The 11,485-nt window shown below is 51.3% G+C and overlaps 1 protein-coding gene across 1 annotated transcript; it reads right to left on the bottom strand.

Moving 5' to 3' along the window:
• Positions 1 to 2,536: 2,536 nt before the first annotated feature.
• Positions 2,537 to 9,938, bottom strand: KBTBD7 (kelch repeat and BTB domain containing 7; the record flags this gene model as incomplete). Its single annotated transcript, XM_038742545.1, is given in 4 exon segments — positions 2,537 to 3,568; positions 3,899 to 4,317; positions 5,177 to 5,402; positions 9,915 to 9,938. Coding segments are annotated over 4 exon segments (1,701 nt in total), but the record flags the coding sequence as incomplete, so codon positions are not given.
• Positions 9,939 to 11,485: the final 1,547 nt, after the last annotated feature.

Genomic DNA, 11,485 nt, shown 5'->3' with positions numbered 1-11,485 from the left:
TTTATTTTGTTAGTATGTTTGGTTTTGTTCTCTGTCTCCCCCTTTTAGACTGTGAGCCCACTGTTGGGTAGGGACTGTCTCTATATGTTGCCAACTTGTACTTCCCAAGTGCTTAGTACAGTGCTCCGCACACAGTAAGCGCTCAATAAATACGATTGATTGATTGATATAGTGAAGTATAAAAATCAGCTCTAAGTAGCCTTTATTTTGGTGATTTCTAGATAGGCTTGCCCAATATCAGAGCTGGGTTCAAGTCCGTACCGTGGGGTACTTTCCCACAGATACCAGCTCCGATATGACAGCCAAGCTCCACAGGCAGGCAAAAAATGAAAACGTAAACCCCTTCCCAACCGCCCCCAGCCACTCTTGGTAGTTTTCCTGCCTGTCTTCCTCCCCCAACATCCCCAGTCCCTCAATGCTTCCAGGTTTATTTGCTGGAACGTCAACCGCTGCAAGTGACTCCCTCCCTTCCCACTCTCCCAAGTCCCGAGCAGGTGTCCAGTCTCCCCGACTCTGGACCCAGCCTTCTGAATTTTTTTTTTTTTTAATGAGTGGCATGCACAAAGTCTAGGCAGGTTGTTATCGCTTCCTGGCTGGATAAGGACAGCTGGGGCCGGGGGAGATGAGGCAGAGGGTTTGGGAGGACACGATTCCCTGCAGCAGGGCTGGGCAATGCTGCCCAGCCTGGCCCATCTGAAATCGGGCCGAAGGCAGGAAGGGTGGGCAGCACCAGCGGAGGCCTTGCTGCACTGCACTGCACTGCACTGCACTGCACCACACACCGCACCGGTCACTGGGTTCCCGAGAAGACAGTGGGTTGTGGCTGGGGTAACGGGATCCGGGTGGAGATGGAGTTTGGGAGGCTGAACAGGAAAGTGGTGTGAGACAGGATAAGAGAATTAGGAGAGTGGACAAAACATCGGGGTAGGGCTATGGGATCCTGGGGGCAGGTCAGCAAACGGTCAGAGCAGCCTAGCCTCAGGTTGGATTTTTTCGGAAATCAATCAATCAATCATATTTATTGAGCACTTACTGTGTGCAGAGCACTGTACTAAGCGCTTGGGAAGTACAAGTTGGCAACATATAGAGACGGTCCGTACCCAACAACGGGCTCACAGTTTAGAACGGGGAGACAGACAACAAAACAAACCATGTGGATAGGTGTCAAGTCGTCCGAACAAATAGAATTAAAGCTAGATGCACATCATTAACAAAATAAATAGAATAGTAAATATGTGCAAGTAAAATAAATACCCGACCCAACAGTGGGCTCACAGTCTAAAAGAACGTCAAAAAGAAGGAAATGGTATCTGTTAGGTGCTTACTATGTGTCAGGGACTACACTAACCGCTGGGGTAGATGCAAGATAATCAGGCGGTACACGGTCCACGGGCCACACGGGGCTCAATCCCCATTTTACAGACGAGGGAAATGAGGCCCAGAGAAGTGAGCTGACTTGCCCGAGGTCGCAAAGCAGACAACTGGGGGAGCTGGGATTAGAACCCAGGTATTGTGGAGTGCAGTAGACCACGGCTCCCCTAAAGTCCGCTAACGTGGAATTTTACTTAAAAGGGACTAAAAATCTAAAGACCCTTCTCCCGCCTCCACCCGCCACCCTTCCCAAAATGAGACTGGTATTTTGGAAAATCCACCAACTTCACGGTTCTTCAGAAAAAGAACAGCTTTCCAATACCGCTCGATCGACCTCTATTCCAATCTGCTTTCTCTACGAAGCCACACGGATCGACGCTTCAGGAGTTACGCCGTCTATGGAAACTTCAAATAGCAGGCTAAACTCACCAGGTGGGAGCCTGAACGCATTCACCCCTAAAACTTTATTTGCAGCTGCTACCGAGGCTGAAACACTAAGGAGACCTAGGAGCCTTTTAATTTACCAATGAGATCATTTTTGCGTAGCACTGGACTGTTAAAAGGAAACCCCGGCCCTCTTCTATTAGCACGGTAGACGATTAAATCAATGGCATTTCTCTGCCCTGTCACATTCTCGAACGAGTCACGTTTAAACTTTGTAAATCACGATCGTCGGTACTCCAAAACCTCCCCGGCTAATAAAACTCGAGCCACCGCTTTGTTCGGGTCACTTACCTGTGAGGGAGAGGCGAGAGAGGCCCACCGGAGGACGGGGCCCCCGTCACATGGAGCAGAGAGGCCCGCTGGAGGGACAGGGCCCCCACAGGGAGCAGAGAGGGCTGCCAGACGGCAAGGGCCCCTCGTAAAGTGGGGAAGCCCACCCAGGGCAGGGCCCCCACATGGAGCAGAGGGGCCCGACTCGGGGGAGGGCCCCGACACGGAGAGGAGAGGCCCGCCGTAGGGCGAGGCCTCCGCGTGAAGTGGGGAAGCCAGTCCAGCATGGAGCAGAGAGGCCCACCATGGGGCAGGGGCCCCCCACCCCTCCTCACTGGGCAGGGACACCCACCGCTGGGCAAGCCCCCAACGCGGAGGAGAAAGGCCCGCCACGGGGCAGAGCCCCCTCATCCCCACCTTGGCGCCGCCTGGCCCAGCCGACTTCATCCCGTTAAAAGGAGCTGGAGCTGCCCGACTCAGAATCCAGCTCGCTGAACCCGTTCACGCCCCAGTAGGCCCCGAGTTCGTGGCGCGCGTCGTCCTCCTCGGCGATGAAGCGGCGGCCCGGCTCGAGGCGGGAAGGGTAGACCCGGGCCGAGAGGCAGATGAAGCTGGAGTCGTACTGCAGCAGGCCCAGCATGGTCCCGACGTTCAGCCAGCGGTCGGCCGCGGCGTCGTACTCGTGCACCGTCACCCGGTTCTTCTTCCACTGCGGCGTGGTGGACATGACGAACAGCAGCTTCCGGCCGTGGCAGACGATCTGATGGTTGTGGGTCTCGGCGTCCAACGGGACGTCGCCGACGCGCCTCCACTCCCCTCGGGCCGGGTTGTAGACCTTCACGACCGGGACGTCACAGATGCAGTAGATCTCCCCGTCGAAGACGCAGGCCTCCTGGAAGTCGCCGCGCTTCAGCGAGGTGCAGTTGAGCCACCGGTTGCGGCTGGGGTCGTAGCAGAGCATCCGCTTGTTGCTGACGGCGTAGAGGCGGCCGCGGACCACGACGAGCTCGAAGGAGTAGAAGGAGTAGGGCACGGGGGCCACCAGGACCCTCCGGACGCTGTAGCACTCCACCTCCTTCAGCTTGACCCCGGTCACGGGGCTCCGGCCCCCGAGGACGGAGACGTGGCCGTCGAGGTAGGCCAGGTCCATGCCCCCGCGGCAGAGCAGGCGGTCCGCCAGCTGCCGCCAGCCATCCCGGACCGTGTCGTAGACCCACAGCTGCTTCTTGGGCAGGGCGGCCAGGTAGATGTCGTCATCCAGGGAGACACAGATGGCCAGTGAGGTGATAGCCTTGTTCCGGGCCAGGCCGTTCAGTGGGGAGGGCATGGTGTAGATGTCCCCTGAGTAGGGGTCGTAGCAGAGGAAGGGGTCCTTGGGGTGGCCGAAGAAGACGACCATCTCCTTGGCCAGCATGCCGATGCGGGCGGGTCCGGGTCCAGCGCTCAGGGCCCCCTCCACCAGGCCCAGGCAGGCCTTCCCAGACTGAGCCCCTTCCTTCCTCTCCCCCTCGTCCCCTCCTCCATCCCCCTCATCTTACCTCCTCCCCTTCCCCACAGCACCTGTATATATGTATATATGTTTGTACATATTTATTACTCTATTTATTTTACTTGTACATATCTATTCTATTTACTTTATTTTGTTAGTATGTTTGGTTTTGTTCTCTGTCTCCCCCTTTTAGACTGTGAGCCCACTGTTGGGTAGGGACTGTCTCTCTATGTTCCCAACTTGTACTTCCCAAGCGCTTAGTACAGTGCTCTGCACACAGTAAGCGCTCAATAAATACGATTGATTGATTGATTGCTTCCACACGAAGGGCTTGGCCCGCAGCCCCTCCAGGTAGGCCCGGCCTTGGTCGGCGAAGTGGCTCCAGCGGACGCACCAGAGGACCTCGGCGGCGCGGGGGCCCCGCTCGTGGGGGTCGGCCTCCACCCGCTGTACGGTCACGGCGCACACGGTGCACTCTCCGGACACGTCCAGGCTGTCCAGGCGCAGCACCTCCTGCGCCCCGGACACGTCCAGGCTGAGCTCGCTCAGCGGCGGGGCCTCCTCGGTGGCGACGGCGATGGCGATGGCCTCACCAGCCCTTTGGGTCTCGTCGGCCCCTTCGGCCCCGCTGAGCTTTGTGAAGTGGCAGGCCATGAAGGCCAGGGCCCGGGCCCTGAGGCGTGGGTGGTTGAAGGCGTTGGCAAAGCGCAAGATGGTGGTGCAGTTGTCAATCAATCAATCAATCGTATTTAGTGCTTACTGTGTGCAGAGCACTGTACTAAGCGCTTGGGAAGTACAAGTTGGCAACACATAGAGACAGTCCCTACCCAACAGTGGGCTCACAGTCTAGAAGGGGGAGACAGGGAACAAAACCAAACATACTAACAAAATAAAATAAATAGAATAGATATGTACAAGTAAAATAGAGTAATAAATCTGTACAAACATATATACCTATATACAGGTGCTGTGGGGAAGGGAAGGAGGTAAGACGGGGGGATGGAGAGGGGGACGAGGGGGAGAGGAAGGAAGGGGCTCAGTCTGGGAAGGCCTCCTGGAGGAGGTGAGCTCTCAGTAGGGCCTTGAAGGGAGGAAGAGAGCTAGCTTGGCGGATGGGCAGAGGGAGGGCATTGCGGGCCAGGGGGAGGACGTGGGCCAGGGGTCGATGGCGGGACGGGTGAGAACAAAGCCCGGTGAGGAGGTTAGCGGCGGAGGAGCGGAGGGTGCGGGCTGGGCTGGAGAAGGAGAGAAGGGAGGTGAGGTAGGAGGGGGCGAGGTGATGGACAGCCTTGAAGCCCAGGGGGAGGAGTTTCTGCCTGATGCGCAGATTGATTGGTAGCCACTGGTGATTTTTGAGGAGGGGAGTAACCTGCCCAGAGCGTTTCTGGACAAAGACAATCCGGGCAGCAGCATGAAGTATGGATTGAAGTGGGGAGAGACACGAGGATGGGAGATCAGAGAGAAGGCTGATGCAGTAGTCCAGCCGGGATAGGATGAGAGCTTGAACGAGCAGGGTAGCGGTTTGGATGGAGAGGAAAGGGAGGATCTTGGCGACATTGCGGAGCTGAGACCGGCAGGTTTTGGTGACGACTTGGATGTGAGGGCGGCGGGCCAGGAAGGCGGCGCAGGCCTCGCGCACCTACTCCAGCTGCAGCATGTCGGCGGCGGCGTAGAGGCGCTGCACGTTGGCCTCGCTGACGGCCACGCGGCCCGTGTAGCAGTAGTCGAGCAGCAGGGCCAGTGACTCGGTGTCCACACTGCGCAGGGTGACCCGCGGATGCCAGCTCTCCAACAGGCCGCCCCTGAACATGCCGCGGAAGTAGCGTGGCTCAGTGGAAAGTGCCCAGGCTTTGAAGTCAGCGGTCATGGGTTCAAATACCGGCTCCGCCAACTGTCAAGCTGTGTGACTTTGTCACTTCACTTCTCTGTGCCTCAGTTCCCTCATCTGTAAAATGGGGATTAAGACTGTGAGCCCCCTGTGGGACAACCCGATCACCTTGTAATCAATCAATCAATCATATTTATTGAGCGCTTACTGTGTGCAGAGCACTGTACTAAGCGCTTGGGAAGTACAAGTTGGCAACATATAGAGACAGTCCCTACCCAACAGTGGGCTCACAGTCTCGTGGCTCAACAGAAAAAGCCGGGCTGTGGAGTCGGAGGTCACGGGTTCAAATCCCAGCTCCGCCAACTGTCAGCTGTGTGACTTTGGGCAAGTCACTTAACCTCTCAGTGCCTCAGTTACCTCATCTGTAAAATGGGGATTGAGACCGTGAGCCCCCTGTGGGACAACCCGATCACCTTGTAACCTCCCCAGCGCCTAGAACACTGCTTTGCACATAGTATGCGCTTAATAAACGCCATCACTATTATTATTATTAGAAGGGGATTGATTGAATCTACCCAAGCGCTCTGAACGATGCTTGACACATAGTTAGCCCTTAATACCGTACAATAAAAAAAAAATTCAGGAATTTCCTCACTAGGAAGTTCTACAGGCTAGTCTGGAAATTCCAGCTAATCCGCTGGGGGAAAGGTTAAAATGAACGCGTCTGCTAACATTTAGGGTTATGAAATCGAGAAACGGATGCTCACCTCCCCAGTGCTTAGAACAGTGCTTTGCACATAGTAAGCGCTTAATAAATGCCATCATCATCAAGTAGGGGCAGGCCGCCCGCCTCCCTCCCTCCCCGGGCCCGCCGGCCCGAACTACAACTCCCGGCAGCCTCCGGGGCTCGCAAGGCCTGCTGGGAAGGAGCCGGGGGAGGGAGGGGGGCGGGGAGGGAAGCGCCCGCCGCCGCGGGGCCTGCTGGGAAATGTAGTTTTTCCCCGGCTCGTCCCTCTGTTCATTCAATCAATCAATCGATCAATCAATCGTATTTATTGAGCGCTCACTGTGTGCAGAGCACTGTACTAAGCGCTTGGGAAGTACAAGTTGGCAACATATAGAGACAGTCCCTACCCAACAGTGGGCTCACAGTCTAAAAGGGGGAGACAGAGAACACAACCAAACATACTAACAAAATAAAATAAATAGAACAGATATGTACAAGTAAAATAAGTAAATAAATAAATAGAGTAATAAATCTGTACAAACATATATACATCTATACAGGGGCTGGGGGAAGGGAAGGAGGTAAGATGGAGGGATGGAAAGAGGGATGAGGGGGAGAGGAAGGAGCTCAGTCTGGAAAGGCCTCTTGGAGGAGGTCAATCAATCGTATTTATTGAGCGCTTACTGTGTGCAGAGTACTGTACTAAGCGCTTGGGAAGTACAAGTCGGCAACACATAGAGAGAGTCCCTACCCAACAGCGGGCTCACAGTCTAGAAGGGGGAGACAGAGAACAAAGCCAAGCATACTAACATAATAAAATAAATAGAATAGATATGTTCAAGGCCCTACCGAGAGGTCCCCTCCTCCAGGAGGCCTTCCCAGACTGAGCCCCTTCCTTCCTCTCCCCCTCGTCCTCCTGTCCATCCCATCTTACCTCCTTCCCTTCCCCACTGCACCTATATATACGTATATATGTTTTTACATATTTGTTACTCTATTTATTTATTTATTTATTTATTTATTTATTTATTTATTTATTTCACTTGTACATATCTATTCTATTTATTTTATTTTGTTAGTATGTTTGGTTTTGTTCTCTGTCTCCCCCTTTTAGACTGTGAGCCCACTGCTGGGTAGGGACTGTCTCTATATGTTGCCAGTTTGTACTTCCCAAGCGCTTAGTACAGTGCTCTGCACACAGTAAGCGCTCAATAAATACAATTGATGATATGTACAAGTAAGATAAATAAATCAATAAGTAGAGTAATAAATCTGTACAAACATATATACATATATACAGGTGCTGTGGGGAAGGGAAGGAGGTAAGATGGGGGGGATGGAGAGGGGGATCCCCCCCGCATCGGTGGAGCGCCGAAGGCCGCGGGTTCGAATCCCCCGCCCCCGCCACTGGCCAGCCGGGTGGCTCCGGGCGAGTCGCGTCGCTCCTCTGGGCCTCAGTGACCTCATCCGGAAAATGGGGATGAAGACTGGGAGCCCTGATCGCCTTGTAATAATAATACAGACTTCAATAATAATAATAATGGCATTTATTAAGTGCTTACTATGTGCAAAGCACTGTTCTAAGCGCTGGGGAGGTTACAAGGTGATCAGGTTGTCCCACGTGGGGCTCAGAGTCTCAATCCCCATTTTACAGATGAGGTAACTGAGGCACAGAGAAGTGAAGTGACTCGCCCAAAGTCACACAGCTGACAATTGGTGGAGCTGGGATTTGAACCCAATAAATTACCTTGTATCTATCCCAGCACTTAGAACAATAATGATGGCATTTATTAAGTGCTTACTATGTGCAATGCACTGTTCTAAGTTCTGGGGTGGTTACAAGGTGATCAGATTGTCCCATGGGGGGCTCACACTCTTAATCCCCATTTTACAGATGAAGGAACTGAGGCACAGAGAAGTTAAGTGACTCGCCCAAAGTCACACAGCTGACAATTGGCAGAGCCGGGGTTTGAACCCATGACCTCTGGCTCCAAAGCCCCTGCTCTTCTCCACTGAGCCACGCTGCTTCTCTGAATAATAATAATGATGGCATTCATTAAGCGCTTACTATGTGCAAAGCACTGCTCTAAGCGCTGGGGGGGATGCAAGGTGATCAGTTTGTCCCACGGGGGGCTCACAATTATTACTCCATTTATTTATTTGGTACATATTTATTCTACTTATTTTTTGTTAATATGTTTTGTTTCGTTGTCCGTCTCCCCCTTCTAGACTGTGAGCCCACTGTTGGGTAGGGACCGTCTCCGGATGTTGCCAACTTGGACTTCCCAAGCGCTTAGAACAGTGCTTTGCACGTAGTAAGCGCTTAATAAATGCCATTATTATTATCCATTTGTTTATTTTGTACATATTTATTGTACTTATTTTTTGTTAATATGTTTTGTTTCGTTGTCTGTCTCCCCCCTTCTAGACTGTGGAAGCGCTTAGAACAGTGCTTTGCACGTAGTAAGTGCTTAATACATGTCATTATTATTATTATTATTTACAGATGAGGTAACTGAAGCACAGAGAAGTGAAGTGACTTGCCCAAAGTCACACAGCTGACAATTGGTGGAGCTGGGATTTGAACCCATGACCTCTGACTCCAAAGGCTGGGCTCTTTCCACTGAGCCACACTGCTTCCTACTACTTCCCTACTTCTAGACTGTGAGCCCGCTGTTGGATAGGGACCGTCTCTATATGTTGCCAACTTGTACATCCCAAGCGCCTAGTACAGTGCTCTTCACACGGTAAGCGCTCAATCAATACGATTGAATGAATGAAGAATAATGATGGCATTTGTTAAGCGCTTACTATGTGCAAAGCACTGTTCTAAGCGCTGGGGTGGATAATAATAATTAATAATAATGGCATTTATTAAGCGCTTACTATGTGCAAAGCACTGTTCTAAGCGCTGGGGGAATAATAATAATTAATAATAATGACATTTATTAAGCGCTTACTACGTGCAAAGCACTGTTATAAGCGCTGGGGGGATAATAATAATTAATAATAATGGCATTTATTAAGCGCTTACTATGTGCAGAGCACTGTTCTAAGCTCTGGGGGGGATAATAATAATAATAATGGCATTTATTAAGCTTTTACTATGTGCAAAGCACTGTTCTAAACGCTGGGGGATAATAATAATAATAATGGTAATAATAATGGCATTTATTATGTGCTTACTATGTGCAAAGCACTGTTCTAAGCGCTGGGGGGATAATAATAATAATGGCATTTATTAAGCGCTTACTATGTGCAAAGCACTGTTCTAAGCGCTGGGGGATAATAATAATAATAATGGCATTTATTAAGCGCTTACTATGTGCAAAGCACTGTTCTAAGTGCTGGGGGATAATAATAATAATAATAATAATAATAATAATGGCATTTATTAAGCACTTACTATGTGCAAAGCACTGTTCTAAGTGCTGGGGGGGATAATAATAATGATAATAATGGCATTTATTAAGCACTTACTATGTACAAAGCTCTGTTCTAAGCCCTGGGGAGGTTACAAGGTGATCAGGTTGTCCCACGGGGGGGCTCACAGTCTTCATCCCCGTTTGACAGATGAGGTAACTGAGGCCCAGAAAAGTTAAGTGACTAGCCCAAAGTCACACAGCTGACAAGTGGTGGAGCCGAGATTTGAACCCCCACCCTCTGACTCCAAAGCCCAGGCTCTTTCCACTGAGCCACGCTGCACAAGGTGTTCAGGTGGGTAGGGACTGTCTCTATATGTTGCCAACTTGTACTTCCTAAGCGCTTAGTACAGTGCTCTGCACACAGTAAGCGCTCAATAAATACGATCGATTGATTGATTGATCAGGTTGTCCCACGGCGGGGCTCACAGTCTTCATCCCCGTTTGACAGATGAGGTAACTGAGGCCCAGAAAAGTTAAGTGACTAGCCCAAAGTCACACAGCTGACAAGTGGTGGAGCCGAGATTTGAACCCCCACCCTCTGACTCCAAAGCCCAGGCTCTTTCCACTGAGCCACGCTGCACAAGGTGTTCAGGTGGGTAGGGACTGTCTCTATATGTTGCCAACTTGTACTTCCTAAGCGCTTAGTACAGTGCTCTGCACACAGTAAGCGCTCAATAAATACGATCGATTGATTGATTGATCAGGTTGTCCCAAGTGGGGCTCACAGTCGTAATCCCCATTTTACAGATGAGGTAACTGAGTCTCAAAGAAGTGAAGTGACTTGCCCGAGGTCACACAGCAGACATGTGGCGGAGCCGGCATTCAAACCCATGACCTCCGACTCCATAGCCCGTGCTCTTTCCACTGAGCCACACTGCTTCAGTAGCCTCCCCCAGCACTTAGAACAGTGCTTTCATTCATTCATTCAATTGTATTTATTGAGCGCTTACTGTGTGCAGAGCACTGTACTAAGCGCTTGGGAAGTACAAGTTGGCTTTGCACACAGTAAGCGCTCACTAAATGCCATTATTATTATTAATAAATGTCATTATCATTATTATTATTACAAAACAAACCATGTAGATGGGTGTCAAAACCGTTAATCATTCAATCGCATTGATTGAGCGCTTACTGTGTGCAGAGCACTGGACTGAGAGCTCGGGAAGGACACGTCGGCAATGGATAGGGACGGTCCCTACCCAACAGCGGGCTCACAGGCTAAAAGGGGGAAACAGACTACAAAAGAGAAACAGCGTGGCTCAGTGGAAGGAGCCCGGGCTTTGGAGTCAGAGGTCATGGGTTCGAATCCTGCCTCCACCACTTATCAGCTGGGTGACTTCGGGCAAGTCGCTTCACTTCTCTGGGCCTCAGTTCCCTCATCTGTACAATGGGGATGAAGACTGTGCGCCCCCCGTGGGACAACCTGATCACCTTGTAACCTCCCCAGCGCTTAGAACAGTGCTTTACACAGACTAAGCGCTTAATAAATGCCATCATTATTATTATTACAAAACAAAACATGTAAACAGGTGTCAAAACCGTTAATCGTTCAATCGTATTGATTGACCTACATAAATCATTCATTCAATCGTCTGTAGTGAGCGCTTACTGTGTGCAGAGCACTGTACTAAGCACTTGGGAAGTACAAGTTGGCAACATATAGAGACGGTCCCTACCCAACAACAGGCTCACTGTCTAGAAGGGAAGCAGCGTGGTTTAGTGGAAAGAGCCTGGGCTTTGGAGTCAGCGGTCGTGGGTTCAAATCCCAGCTCTGCTGCTTGTCAGCTGTGTGACTTTGGGCAAGTCACTTAACTTCTCTGGGCCTCAGTGACCTCATCTGTACAATGGGGATTAAGACTGTGAGCCCCACGTGGGACAACCTGATCACCCTGTATCCTCCCCAGTGCTTAGAACAGTGCTTTGCACGTAAT

Source organism: Tachyglossus aculeatus, chromosome 2 (genome assembly GCF_015852505.1).
Source record: "Tachyglossus aculeatus isolate mTacAcu1 chromosome 2, mTacAcu1.pri, whole genome shotgun sequence".
NCBI classification, from domain to species: domain Eukaryota; kingdom Metazoa; phylum Chordata; class Mammalia; order Monotremata; family Tachyglossidae; genus Tachyglossus; species Tachyglossus aculeatus.
This window is presented reverse-complemented; position numbering and strand designations above follow the sequence as displayed.